Source organism: Ascochyta rabiei, chromosome 13, assembly GCF_004011695.2.
Source record: "Ascochyta rabiei chromosome 13, complete sequence".
Classification (NCBI taxonomy): domain Eukaryota; kingdom Fungi; phylum Ascomycota; class Dothideomycetes; order Pleosporales; family Didymellaceae; genus Ascochyta; species Ascochyta rabiei.
Genome location: NC_082417.1, coordinates 1,091,808 through 1,105,186, shown reverse-complemented (window position 1 = coordinate 1,105,186; position 13,379 = coordinate 1,091,808). Strand labels below are relative to the sequence as shown.

Sequence of the window (13,379 nt, the reverse complement as noted above, 5' to 3'; positions counted from 1 at the left end):
TCCTCAGCACTGTGCTCCACGAGCCGACCATTGTCTCTTGCGAAATACCCGACCATGGCAGCTGTAATCTGCAACAAGTTCGAGCAGCAGCTCGGCTGAGGCTTGACGATTCCCGATCGCGCTTCACCACGCCAGCCCAGAACCGCCTAGCTCAGCCTCACACCTGGAAACAGAGATCCACTCCCGGATCACCACGGCCCTAGCACACCACAACGATGTCATCTTCCATCTCTGCTTCATGTCGTGAACACTCCCCAATATGTCCTACCAGGATGAGGACGACGAGGCGGCGGCAATTCAGCCACGGGTTCGCTACGAAGGCGAAGACACCAGTCCAACGACGGCCCGCGAGCTGAACGGCTGGTATGCTTATCCCATTGCGGCAGAGGTATTCGCCGTAGTCGCCGTTGGTAGGGAGATCACTGCACAACCCATCTGGTCTGCACGAATTAACAAAACACCAGGCGCCTTTCTCCCTGTCGTTCTTGAGCAGCTGGCTCGTGAAAACGGACACTTCTTCTCCGACAGGAGCAAACCGTGCGTCGAGCATGCCGGAACTGTGCGGATCCGTGCCGATAATGGTACTGCTGCAGATGGCCAGAAAGAGCAGTGCATGATCAGATTGATGGGGAAGGACCTGTCGACGAGTAGCTTCTCGCTGTACACTTTCTCGGCTGCTGTGTTTGTGCAGGCTATTGTTCTGGTGCTGTTCAGCTCGTTTGCCGACCATGGTAAGTCGTTTGGATATTGAGTGGCGATCTCGATATTTCTGACACCGTCAAGGCCCGTATCGAAAGAAGATGCTCACAGTCTGCGCCTATACCGGCTCCGTCGTCAGCATGCTCTTCATCTTCGTTTCGCCGACGATATACTACCTTGCTCCTATTCTTGTCATTCTGGGTGTTACCAGTCTAGGCTTCTCCTTTGTTTTGCTGAACGCTTTCCTGCCGTTGCTGGTTGCCAACCATCCTTCCGAGTCGCATCTCAAGTCCTTCAACTCGGAGTCATCCACCTCCCTGGATCAGGAACTAGAGAGCTTCAATCCCAACGGTGATAGTGGAATGCGCCGTCGTGCCAGCCCAGATAAACTGACCAAGGACCTAAAACGCTCGGCAGTGATATCCAGCAAAGGTGTTGGCTACGGGTACATCGCCGCGGTGTTTGTTCAAGTCATCGCCATCCTGATTCTCTTCTTGTTCAGCAAAACCGCCTTTGGCAAAGCCCACCCCAGCTTCTCCATGCGCGTCATCCTCTTCGTCGTTGGGCTGTGGTGGGCCATCTTCACAATCCCGACATTACTTTGGCTGCGACCACGCCCCGGCTCGCCTCTGCCCACAAAGCAAGAACGCTCCTTCGGCAAGCAACCGTCCAGGATCCAGCGATTCCTCTACTACCTTTCCTTCTCGCTCCGCTCCTTCTGGACGACTCTCCGCCGCGCAATCCGCCTCCGCCAGACGTTTTTGTTCCTGGTCAGCTGGTTTCTGCTCTCCGACGCCGTTGCCACAATCTCCGGCACCGCCGTGCTCTTTGCTCGCACAGAGCTCCAGATGAGCACCATCGCCATTGCACTGCTGTCGATAACGTCCATCGGCTCCGGCATCATCGGCGCGTTCGCGTGGCCGCGCATTGCGGCCAGATACGCACTGCAGTCCAAGACAGTCCTGCTGTTGTGCGTCGCAGGCATGGAAATCATTCCCCTGTACGGCCTCTTAGGATACATTCCGCTCTTCAGGAAACTCGGCTTCATCGGCTTGCAGCAGGCGTGGGAAATCTACCCCGTTGCCGTCCTGCACGGCATCGTCATGGGGGGCATCAGCTCGTACGCGCGCTCCGTGTACGCGCCGCTTATCCCCGAGGGTAGCGAGGCCGCCTTCTTCGCCCTGTACGCCGTCACGGATAAGGGCAGTAGTGCGTTTGGCCCTGCGCTCGTGGCCTGGATCGTCGACCATGCGGGGAGCATCCGGCCCGCGTTCATCTTCTTGGCGGTCCTGGTCGTCCTGCCTGCGCCCTTGCTGTGGAAGCTGGATGTCGAGAAGGGAAGGGAGGATGCGAGGGCTATGGCGGACAATGAGATTGGACCCGGGAGAGGGAGTTATGAGAGGGTGGGTGGGGATTGAGGAGTTGCTTTCCTGCGGCTGAACGTGCGATGGGACGGGAATGAGGACGATGGGACGGGAATGAAGACGATGGGATGACGTTATGAGATTATGATAGAACGACTGTACGAGACCCAAGAACTTGTATTCACCAAAGTCGAAAGTTACGATGCCATCCATGTCTCCTTCACCAGCCACGACGATGCTCAGGCCCTCCTCGCAGCTATTCACACCCCCTCGTCCGCGCACTTTCCATCATCTAAATCACTTCTACTCGCTAGGTCTGATGGCCGCGCAATCAGCCTTCCGTCGCCAGAGGTCATTCCGCAACCATGACTAGATGGCGGTAGATTTTGGCCTTTGATCTGGCAGGATGTAGTCAGCGCCACGGATCTTCCTTGAAGCGCCAAGCTAACCGAAGAGATGTCTGCTGCAAGTGGCTCTGGGTGTGTTGGGGTGGTGGAACGTGTCCATGTCATTTGGCACGCTTGGTGCGCTGGATGCGAGACCGGTATCGACAGCCGCTCTGGACAGGTGGATCGGAGAGGCTGCGAAAAAAAAAAAAAAAAACTTGACATGCTCCTCAGCTAGCTCCAGCGGCTCGTCTCGACAGCCGCCGCGGCGTGTAGTGTAACAAGGCCGCTTTGAAATCAGCCTGCAACCGCAGCGCGTTCTGATACTGCGCTTCTTCTGGCTTCAGCTCCAGGATGTCCCTGGGAAGCTGCTCGCCCGCTAGTAGGTTCTGCTTGAACACGTTGAGAACCATGAGCCTGAATGCGGTTATGTGGGGCTCCAGCTTGTGCTGCTGGAACGAGCGGATCATGCGCCAGTAGCGTTTCCATTCGTCGCGGCCGGCGTGGGGAAGGGGGTGAGTTGCCCTGCAGTGCAGGTAGGTGTGGGCAAGTTGCACGCCGCGCAGGCTCTTGAGCCTTCCGATCAGGGACGCGGTGAGGGCTTTTTCCCAGTCGTGTTCTAAGCGAGGGATACTCAGTTTTTGGATCTGGGATACGCAGGGGTGCGGCGAGAGGGCAAAGGCGCGGAAGGTGTGCGGGCTGTCGAATTCAAAGGTGCTCGATGCGTAGAGTGCTGCAGTGGCTTCGGAATAGAATTGCTTGCATGCTGTCCGAGGGAGCTGGAGCCGTGGGAGCATTTCTGTAAGTGGATAGAAGACGTCTTCCCACATCGTGTATTTCAGATCCACGTGGCTGGCCTCGGCGCGTTTGTTGTGCGACGGAAGGCTGACGCGGATGCGAGCGTTTCCGTATACATGCTGCCAGATTTGCTTGCGTAGCTCAGCTGGAAGACGCAATAATGGCGAAGAGCGTGCGTTTTGAGCTGGGATGGTTCTGAGTCTGCTGTCAGCACTGACTACTACGATCGTTGTAGCCACTCACATCCTCGCGAGAGTATTCATTCTCGGATCGTATTGATGTGGACTAACATAGGAGTCAAACGGGGAGGTTCTTTGACGCTTATTAGATACAACTAATGGCGCCTCGTCATCTCGCTTTCGTTTTCCAGATGCCATGCTGACTTGTATGTAAATTTGCTGCGTGGACTGTTGTTGGTCTGAGAAGAACATTAATCAGAGAAAAAAAGAGCTCTTGTACTAACCAAGAACATGAAGAACGATTTCTAAAGGAGCAGATGCCTGAAAAAGTTGATACGCTAAACTGTGCCTGCCTGCAGGGAAATGAATGCCAAGCACTGCTGCCTTGAGGCGCTCAGACAGGGGGATGTTTTGTGTCCGTCTTACGCTCTTTCCTATCCATCTCCTCCAACTCGCGCTTGTCCTCAGCCAAACGATCACGGAAGATTTGGCTCAGGGAGTGATTGAGCAGAGTAGCCTTCATCGAAATCTGGAGCTCCATAACGCGAGTTTTTTTTTTTGGGGGATCTCACCGTCAAACCGTCTTTGCTTCCATCTGTCGAAGATGGCGACGTGGGTGAGGTCCTGCTGCAGTTTGTGTTGCTGGAACAAGCGTAGAAACTGGGGCAAAGTATCTCTCTCGTCGTTCCAAATTAGGCCCTCCATCCTCGCAGCACGTGTTACCTGACCCGCTCCATTGGGCCTGTTATCTGTGGTCATCGTACAAGTGTAGTTCCTGTCGTCGTCGACCACAAACCCGATCAATAGGGTGAGCCCTCGCAAGCTCTCGAAGCGCCTGATCAGATTGGAGCACCTCGTCGGGTACCGGCCTCATCTGTGGCATACACTCGTGTGTAAACCTCTCGACGCCGAGCAAATCATCTGTCTGGTGTCAAGTGCATACACTTCGCGAGACTTCCGAACATCTGTTCCTGTACATGTGAAGAAAGCAAGGCTGAAGTTAGGGCGAGTCTCCAGAGAGATCGATTAGGCATTGTCTCCTTTTGGAATCGTGAGCTCGAGGCACTGGACGTAGGAAAGGCTTAGATGAGCCGACCGGAGAAAGGCGCGAAGTGTGTTGTGGCTGTCATCCAAGTTGAACACGAACGTTACGGAGGAACGGAACAACGCAGAGGCTTCCCACCAGAATTGCTTGCTCACCAAAGGCAGAGAGAACGGCGGCGTGTTGCGAGATCATCTGCAGGGGCGCAGAGAACTCGTGTGTTGACAGGTTCGCAAACGAAACACATGCTGTTGATGGGTGATGTGGTCGACATGAACGTGTTGATCGCCATATGCGTAGCTCCAGATCGGGCTGCGCAACTCAGCCGGAAGCCGAAGAAGAGGTGACTGCGCAGCGTTGAGTGCTGTACTGAACATCCCACTAGTACACGTATGGATCCTTTCTCAAACGTTCTTGCTACCCACATGTCGGAAGCAGCATCTTGTACTAGATGCAGTGGCAGCTGTTGTAAGCAGTTGTTGAGGTTGCTGCCTGGGCAGCTTCTGGCACTTGCTTGGTGGTGTTGCAGATGAGTTCTTTGCCCTTGCTCGTTTCTTTGGCGCCATGGTGGAGCAACTCCTGTCTTGTGTGACTCTTGTCGTGTGTACGCGCCGTGGAGTACTCTAGTTGCCGCTATGAAGAGCGCACTCGACCAGCGTGCGTGTGTTGGCTCTGAGTTTAGAGGCGGTTGGAAAGGCGAGGTGAGCAGCGGATTGGTGTTATACTGGAAAGGTGAGTGAGACAGGTGAGGCTGCTGTTGTTGCAGTCTTATGCCAAGACTGCCCATTTACCTTCATCCACAGTGGTGAAAACCGTACTTCACCAGGCAGTGAGCTCTGCACAGCTAGATGACCTTTTGATGTTATGTTGATAACAAATCTACACACGAGATATGAGCGGAAGACGACAAACTCCTCCAGAGATGCCTCTCATACCGACCACAGACTATTGAGGCTGACGATAGTAACCAGGCTTTCTCGCAACTAGCATGCAGCTGAAAAGCTCAAACGCCAACAGTGAGCTTCGTCGCCTCTCACGTCTAACATCTGCACCTCATCAGCACTGAGAAACGTTCAGGGCTGCACGTCTCCATTAAAACCTGTTTCCACAGCCAGAGGAGGGCAGAAACACCCTACACCAGAGCCCCTTTTAGACTGTAGAGTACATGCAGCATCCCCAGCTACACGCATACAGTCCCAACAGACGGGGAAACAGCCCGTGTAAGTAGCTAGCAGACATATCGGTCCGGTCAACTACGTCCACAATGCACATGCACAAGCCCATCGAGTTCCCCCCCCCGATCCGCCCGGTTCCACATCCACATCCACGTCTACAATACGTCCGGGTCCGGGTTCTGGGTCTGGATCTGGATCTCCATCTCGGGATCGGCAAGCCAGGAATCGGTGCTTTGATCAATTCAAAAACGTTCGACATCAAACGCTTGTCTCTTTGGTTTTTAAGTTTTAGCTGCTGCAGCATGATTGGCATGTCAGATGAAACCTTTTGGCATGGAAAGGTAGTCCATCCATCTCATCCGGTTGCAAAACACCACATGAGGTCACCAGCCCCCTTCCCCGGGTCTCACGAACGCAGTCTTATCTCCGCTCATGACCGTTCATTCCCAAGCCGTGCTCATCAACATCATGATTCATTAGTAAGCTAGGAAGGGGTCGACCCGGTTGGTTGGTTGGTCGGCGATACGGATAGGTAGGTAGATAGGTAGGTGGGTATTTGAATTTTTGGCCTTGGTGGTTCCAAACGGAGTGCGCGGAGCTCCTTTTCAAAATTGCGACGACCCCGCACTAGGAGCATTCCCAAGGGCCCTGAAATTTGGGACCGTAGCGTCTTTGCAGCAGGTCTAAGCGAGACCAGACGTTCAGTAATCTGACCAATCATTACGCTATGGCAGGTCACTTTGTCTTGGACATCACAAGTGGTCGCAAGAGCAAGAGGACAAGTCAGGCATGTTTGCTTGGTGCAAGATCTAGTGGCCACCAAGGCAGCCCTAGTCCATCTCATTGTCTTGTTGACTACGGCTAGGCTAACATGCGGTCGGCTGTCCTACTCTCCATCTCCCGCGAGCGCCCGCCCGACTGGGTTGGCTCTGGGTCTGAGCAAAATCTAGCTCCGTGTAGTAGATGTACAGGTAACGCCTGTTATGCTATTGTAAAGAAAGTCGGTCCAATTTATCGACCGACGAGATGCACGCTAAAACGCTGGCAAAAATGGTAATGAGCTGGAAGATGATGGCTAGCCTCCGTGTATGTGACCGTAGAAGAATTTGTACATTGAAGATGATCATCAGCGGAAGAGTGGTTGCTGAGGAACGGGCAGTTGATTAAACTGGTGCGTCTCAGGCCATGCACTGTGGTCCGTGTACGGCAAAGGGCCGGCACGACGGTCAGTCATGGGACGGCCGAGGGGGTGGTAGTGCATTTGGTCGTACGAGATGTTTCGAGCTGGGTTCTGGATGGAAGTCTGGGGTGGAGGCACCAAAAGCGTGTGTACTCCACGAACTGGACGATAGGGCGATTGTCTCTGGTTTAGGAAGTAAGATGGCGACAACTGCCGAGATGCAGTGGGGAACGAGGCGCTCGTGGGAGATGAGTTGTTCGAGTGCGGGTATGGGCTAATCTGGCGGGATTGATCGGCGGTGGGAGTGTGGTGCGTAGAGAAGGGAGGCGCAGCCGAGGATGTTGGTGTGCTAGCCGGTTGCTGCCACTGGACGGGTGGTGGGTAGACCATAGCCATGGAACGGTTGCCAGGAACTGGCAGGGGAAGCTCTGACCAATTCTTAGCCTGTGCAGGAGGCATGTGCTGTGGAGGTGGAATGGCGAGACTTGGCAGAGGCGGCAGCCTGTTCGCAGATGGCGGTGGCTCAAAGGACCTGTTGACGGGAGTTTGTAGCGTCGGCACAAGGGGAGCGTTGGTGTAAGGCCCCGGTGCGAATCCATGAGCCTGTCTCTTCATTGGTGGTTCAGCAGTGTGGTCGGTGCTTCGCTTGCGTTGCACAATCGGGCCCAGAGGAGGGAGAGCACCAACGGGTGAAAGCTGTGCCGAAGATGCCTGAGGCTGGAGAAGTGGTGTGTTGGAGAAGGCCAAGTGATTGGGTGAGTAGACTGTGGTTGGCGGGGAGGTCTGGAGATTTGTTGGAGATGGAATGAAGTTGTGTGGAACGGCGAGCGAGGGCGTGGGCGGGCTGATGGTGCCGGCCGCAGGGGCCTTGGAAGCTCGATCGTAAAAGGTACCGAACTTGCCAAGAAGCTTGTGCCACTCTTCCCACTTCTCTTTCGATGTGTACAAGCTGTAGCGCATGTTGCTGAGGAATTCGACCTCCATGATGTGGACTTCTTGCACTGAGATGCCAGAAACCTCGGCCCAGGTTTTGTTGGTATAGGTATTGTCATCGAGGAACTTGTTGCCGAGCATGAGGGCCACGGTAAGCAGACGGTACTCGCTACCTGGCTTTCCCTTGACGCTCGGGTTGGTCTGCTTCAACTTCCAAACGAACAGCAAAGCCAGCAAGATGACATTTTGAGCGACTTGGGTCGTCGTCAAGATTGTGGCTACCCACTTGCGGAACCCGATAGTCGGTATTGCGTCTGGAACGAGGCGCTGTATTTGCTGGCGAGGCGAGGTCGAGTCTGTCACCTGGTTCAGGGTCTTTGAGCTTTCGAACCAGAACAGGCAAGTGATCTAGACCCATCAGTCTTGAACAGTTTCAACGTCCAAGTGCTGCACTCACCTCGGCTGCTAATTGGGGAAGTCCCTCCTGCGGTGTGCTGATGGTCGAGGGGATCCGCAAGTTGGGTGATATTGACCACTTCTTGCGCGGCGTCTGTGCTACTTCTTGAGGTTGTTGCTGGGATTGCCTTTGTGCAGTTGGGCTTGTTGTGTTTGATGTGGTGGTTGATGTTGATGTTGTTGGTCTTGTTGTTGTTGCTGCTGCTGCTGCTGCTGCTGCTGTTGTTGTGGCTGACCTGGAGTTGCCGATGGCAGGTAGTTGGTAGCCATACTGATGACCGGCACCTTGAGTGTGTGGTAAAGATACGACCTTGACTGCTGAGCCAGGCAGGTTGGGAGGGGTCAGGGACCGTCTGGGAGCTGGCAGGTCGTAGCCGTTTGATATGCGAGGTACGGGAAGCTGCATCTGGACGGTGCTCGAGTCGAACTTGGTGGAGGTGTCGAACTTGGTGGAGGTGGGGCGAGCGGAGGACGAGAAGTGGAAGTCCAAGGGAGGCTCCCGGGGGAGGGCGTGAGGCATCGAACGGGGGAGCTGTAGCTCGAGCATGTGGACGATGAGGGTGAGGTGGTTGTACGCAGGGTGAGAGGGTCGAGGGCGAGGTGGTTGGGCGCAGGGTGAGAGGCTCGCGGGCGGACGAGGTGAGGCAGCGACGTCAACGTGTGGCGGCGAGCATGAGAAGGAGCGAGGCAGAGGCAGAGGCAGGCGTGCTTGGTACAGCGTCGGCTTTGTGTTTGCAAACACGGCGTGTGCGTCTTTCACCACACGGCCGTGACAAGGGAAGTGATGAGGCGGCGGGCAGTACGGAGTCAAGCAAGGAGGGTTGTTGACAACAAGGCGTTGTCACTTGAGAAATATGTGCGTAGGCCGGGGGAGATGAATGCAACCTTGTTTCCGGGAGACGGCGGCCACGGTTGCGGGCGAGGGATCTTGGGTGCTAGCACCGTGAAGCGTGAGGCCAAGTCGGGTGCAGGACACGACGAAGACAAGGCACGGGCGGTCAGTGGGCAGGTGAGAGGCGGAGAGGGAGGGCGTGGACGGAGAGGAGTGAACAGAGAGGACGGAGGGGTTGAAGGTGTGAAGGTGTGACGCTGGCGATTGGTATTGTCTACGATCCAAGAGTCAGGGAGGCGGACTGTCGGCGGGCCGCACGCAGCTGCTTGCGCAGGCGTGGCTTTGAATTGATACATAATTCCTGTGAAGTGTCGGAAAGATCCAGGCAAGCCCCAAGAGCTGATCCAGAAGGAGAAACAGCTCTGACATCAACCGCGCCTGCTGCTGGCTGGGGACGCTAGTGGGCTAGCGCGCACGGTCGCCGCCGCACAAAGCAGCCGGGGGGGGGGGACGGCGGGCACACAAACGAAGGCAACGCCAAGGGCACCGGGTTCATTATGGGACAAAGCCTCATGGAGGTGCATTGGCGGGTCGGTGCATCCGTGCACCAGCGATGCCTGCGCGCTCGGCGTCGTGACTGGGCTCCTCGCCTGGTTGCGCGCAGTCAGACACCCGGACGAGCCAGACGAGCGAGGCGAGCCAGACAGGCCAGACAGGCCAGACAGGCCAGACAGGCCAGATAGGCCAAACAAGCCCGGCGGTGGGTGTTGCAAGCAGCGCTCAGACTGCCCTGCGCAGTGCATCGGTGCGGCGGTGCACATGGATGCAGGACGGCGCCCCGGCTGCGACTGCTTCTGCTGCTTCTGCTGCTGCTGCTGCTGCTGCTGCTTGCTGGCGAGGCGCGCCACAGGCCCGTGTTGCGAGGTTTGGATGAAGCAAACCAGGCCAGTGCACAGTCGAGGGTTGTGCGTCGAGCGTCGAGCGTCGAGCGTCAAGCGTCAAGCGTTAAGCGTCAAGCGTCAAGCGTCAGACATCGTGGATCGTGGATCGTCACCACCAGCAAGCAACCACTGCCACGCTTGCACGGCACGCAGTCTGTGTGCTCTCTGCTAGCGCGCAGGTCAGATTGAGGACGGCTCGATGCTTGCGCGGGCCATGGATCACGACGGCCCAGCATCGTCAGCTGCAAGAGCTGCAAGAGCTGCAAGAGCTGCAAGTCCTGCAAGTCCGTCCTGCAGGTCGGCAGGTCGGCAAGGCTTGCCAAAGCAAAGCCATCCAGTGAGTGCGGTGGCCAGCGGTGCTATGCCCGGAACGTCACCTCACTTCGTCGTGCTCGTCCAAGGAGCAAACAGGAGCGACAGACGCGCGCAGGACTGGCCAGCGCTGCGCCGCCGCAACCGGCGCCCAGCCTCAGCAGCGCAGCAGCCCACCACGCTCGCTCATTGGCCGCCGCCCCGTGTCTCCAGCAGCCGGTGCCGTCGTGCGCGTCGACGAGGGGCCCTCCAGCCTAAGCCTACGGACCCCGTGAGTGTCGACACCACCACTGCCATGGCAGCCAGCGTCTCCGGGCCCACACTGCATACGAAAGCGACTCCTCACAGCCGTCGACCGTCCGTCGTCTGCCTGCTGCTACCACCGCCCATGGGACACCACCATGCTCCCGCCAGAAACGATAGCGCTGGCGGGCCTCGTCAACTCTCTGCACGCCTCCACGCCTGCACGCCTGCACGCCTGCACGCCCTGTCTGTCCCCCCCCCCCCAGTTGCTCTCGGTGAAATGCCTTACCACGTACGCTTTCATCACGGGCAGCTGCACCAGCCAAGCCGCCCTCGCACGAGACGAGATGAGAAGAGATGATGAGCACACCTCCCCGCCCAATCTAGCCACGTCCACTCGTCTATTAACTTTGCCAATCACCCGTATGCGGCTGACCTCTTGCGGCTGACCCCTCCTGGGACAGCGTCGTGCAGCCAGCCGTGGACTTGTGGACGGCTCCCTTCCACGCTTCTGCCTCTGCTTCTGCCTGCCTCTGCCTGCCTCTGCCTGCCTCCTGCCTGTACTGCTACCTCTGCTTCTGCTTCTCAGACACCGCAAAAGATGGGTGCTGCGTACAGCCATGGTGCTCAGACACCTCTCCTCTCCTCCTGCCGTGTTTGACCTCTGCACCACTGCACGCTGTTCACTGCCGTTTGCAACTCGACGCCCTCATGTCCACACCCACTCGCTCCATCTGCGCTGCTGCCGTCATCGGCATCAGACGCGGCAACACCATCATCGACCGCCAGACCACCATGGGCTTTAGCTTGCTTGCTTACCCTAGCATCGTGGCCGTCTTACTTTACCCTAACCACGCCCTGGCCCCGACCCGGTCCCCGGCCCAGTCCAATAATGCGGAGCTTTGCAGGCGGCTGAGGGTTTGGGCCAAGTAAGTGCTGATGAGTTGATCTTGCAATTCTATTGTTGCAAATTATTCTGCGTCGTGTGAGCACCAATCAGCGCCCTTGTGTTCCCCAACACCCGTGGGCCCACGCCCTGTGCCGAATCACACGTCTGCCGATTCATACCCATACCCATACCCATACCCATACCCTTACCCATACCCTTACCCATACCCATACCCTTTGCTTGTGTCCCGACGCTAGGAGTAGAGACATTCTTCAACAGGCCCAGATTATGTGGTTCCATGTTGAGGCAATCTGCTCCGCAGCACCGCCTTCTCGACGCCTCTGGCGAAACACGTATCGACGGTACCGTGTCGTGTGTCGTGTGTCGTGTGTATTGCTTGACCTGCGCCGGCACTCTGCTACCCTCACTTCCGGGCCTTCTGCCTAGGCGACGGACCCAGGGTGGGCGGCAAGCTGCTTCCACTATCCCCACGCCGGTCCTGGTTGACCACCAATTTTTATTTTTATTTGCAAACGCGATCAATTCCGTGTCGTGTTGTGAAGAGCAAATCGAACGCAGGCATCCGCGGTTCGCGACTTGATCTACGCGCTAGCCACAAGCTGCAACATGGTGAAGCGTCACTGCCTTTCAGCAACGCGCGTTGCTTGGCCGGCAAACAGCATGGCCATGGCTATGGATGGACAGCGCCCGCTGGTGAGGCCAGCAGCGCTAAATGGGCAACCACGGCGGGGTTACAGTCCGAGGCGCGACGCAAGGGACACGCAACATCCTGGAAACAGAGAATGGTCCATCCGTGTCTGCTGCCGCCGGTGATCCTGCCTGACGACAGCTTAGTCGTCGTTGGCATGGCGGAGCAAAAGGCGAGACGTCTTGCCAACCTCCTAACACGGACAGGGATGGATGGATGCTACGCTCGCCCTCGGCGCACACGTAAGCAAGCCTGATTGCCTGATTTCGTCGTGAGAGGACCGGCAGGGTACCTTCCCTGAACGGCTAGCTACCTCTCACCTCCATGAAGGGGCTGACCCCATCAGGCTGATGGCATGCTCAGCTATCTGTGCATGTTTGGCTTGGAATGGAAACCTCAGCTCCATGTAATCAAACTCCTGCACACCTGCACGACTTACACAGTAGATGCTGATACGACCTCATCAGCATTGGCTGCGAGCATGGCCTCATCAAAGAGCTAGCCTCGTACTCGTCCACTCGTCCACTCGTCCACTCGTCCACCCCTTTTGACACACTCGCTCCTGCCGCATGCAACGAAGAATGCAAGAGCGATCCCGCAAACTCCGAACGATATGTGGAGATGACGATTTTGGCTCGGATGCAAATACGCGAAAGTAGTTTTCTTCAAGGATAGTGGGGGGGCGTGAGACGGATGACTCTCGGCAACTCTTCACTTTACTTTGTACGAGTCGTTGCCCAGTCCTGGAGAGAGCGTTGGGTGTGTGACCAATCTATGCCGTGTTTGGGACCATGATTAGCTCCTTGATGGCGCGCTGAGACGTACCGCGCTTCGACGCGTCCATCTCATCACGGTCTACCCGGATCGATGCGGTCTCATGCCTGTAATAGGCGTCTTTGCCGAGGAAAATTATGGCTTCTGGTCTAGCGCAACCTACTCGTGTGCAGCAGGCGACCTCGTTGCATTATGGACCTGTAGCGCGCCAGTGGCTCAGGCCCGAATGGCTGTGGAATCATGCCTTTGGGACCTATTTTGCCTCTTATGTCGATCGGCCAGCTTGAGCGTTATTACCGATTACGACCTCGTTACGGCGTCGTGTACGCTTGCGATACGCTTCAGCTCGTCACCCGGAACACGACCATCAAGTGGTGTCCCGCTCCAGACCAAGCGGCATTACAGACTTGCCGACTTTTCGCAAACGGGTGACTGTACCACATGCACGAGAGGATGCTCAAAAGCGG

At 56.6% G+C, this 13,379-nt stretch overlaps 3 protein-coding genes across 3 annotated transcripts, besides 17 other annotated features; 1 reads left to right on the top strand and 2 right to left on the bottom strand.

Annotated features, from left to right (window-relative positions):
- Positions 1–259: 259 nt before the first annotated feature.
- On the top strand, positions 260–2,117 carry EKO05_0007865 (Autophagy protein 22; the record flags this gene model as incomplete). The annotated part of the gene is made up of 3 exons (XM_059637146.1): positions 260–410; positions 465–731; positions 784–2,117. 3 exons carry the CDS (start codon positions 260–262, stop codon positions 2,115–2,117), a joined length of 1,752 nt encoding a protein of 583 aa, XP_059493129.1.
- Positions 2,118–2,649: 532 nt separating this feature from the next.
- Positions 2,650–2,666: a tandem repeat.
- A 13-nt stretch (positions 2,667–2,679) lies between these two features.
- Positions 2,680–3,510, bottom strand: EKO05_0007864 (uncharacterized protein; the record flags this gene model as incomplete). Its single annotated transcript, XM_038940957.2, has 2 exons — positions 2,680–3,442; positions 3,491–3,510. 2 exons carry the CDS (start codon positions 3,508–3,510, stop codon positions 2,680–2,682), a joined length of 783 nt encoding a protein of 260 aa, XP_038796998.2.
- Positions 3,511–5,723: 2,213 nt separating this feature from the next.
- Positions 5,724–5,803: a tandem repeat.
- A 4-nt stretch (positions 5,804–5,807) lies between these two features.
- Positions 5,808–5,841: a tandem repeat.
- A 304-nt stretch (positions 5,842–6,145) lies between these two features.
- Positions 6,146–6,198: a tandem repeat.
- Positions 6,199–6,769: 571 nt separating this feature from the next.
- Positions 6,770–8,759, bottom strand: EKO05_0007863 (uncharacterized protein; the record flags this gene model as incomplete). The annotated part of the gene is made up of 2 exons (XM_038941157.1): positions 6,770–8,164; positions 8,214–8,759. 2 exons carry the CDS (start codon positions 8,757–8,759, stop codon positions 6,770–6,772), a joined length of 1,941 nt encoding a protein of 646 aa, XP_038796999.1.
- Positions 8,316–8,408: a tandem repeat.
- Positions 8,409–8,434: a tandem repeat.
- Positions 8,760–9,742: 983 nt separating the features above from the next.
- Positions 9,743–9,791: a tandem repeat.
- A 101-nt stretch (positions 9,792–9,892) lies between these two features.
- Positions 9,893–9,938: a tandem repeat.
- A 73-nt stretch (positions 9,939–10,011) lies between these two features.
- Positions 10,012–10,073: a tandem repeat.
- A 349-nt stretch (positions 10,074–10,422) lies between these two features.
- Positions 10,423–10,471: a tandem repeat.
- A 272-nt stretch (positions 10,472–10,743) lies between these two features.
- Positions 10,744–10,784: a tandem repeat.
- Positions 10,785–11,047: 263 nt separating this feature from the next.
- Positions 11,048–11,057: a tandem repeat.
- Positions 11,058–11,101: a tandem repeat.
- Positions 11,102–11,126: a tandem repeat.
- A 270-nt stretch (positions 11,127–11,396) lies between these two features.
- Positions 11,397–11,428: a tandem repeat.
- Positions 11,429–11,603: 175 nt separating this feature from the next.
- Positions 11,604–11,664: a tandem repeat.
- Positions 11,665–12,646: 982 nt separating this feature from the next.
- Positions 12,647–12,680: a tandem repeat.
- Positions 12,681–13,379: the final 699 nt, after the last annotated feature.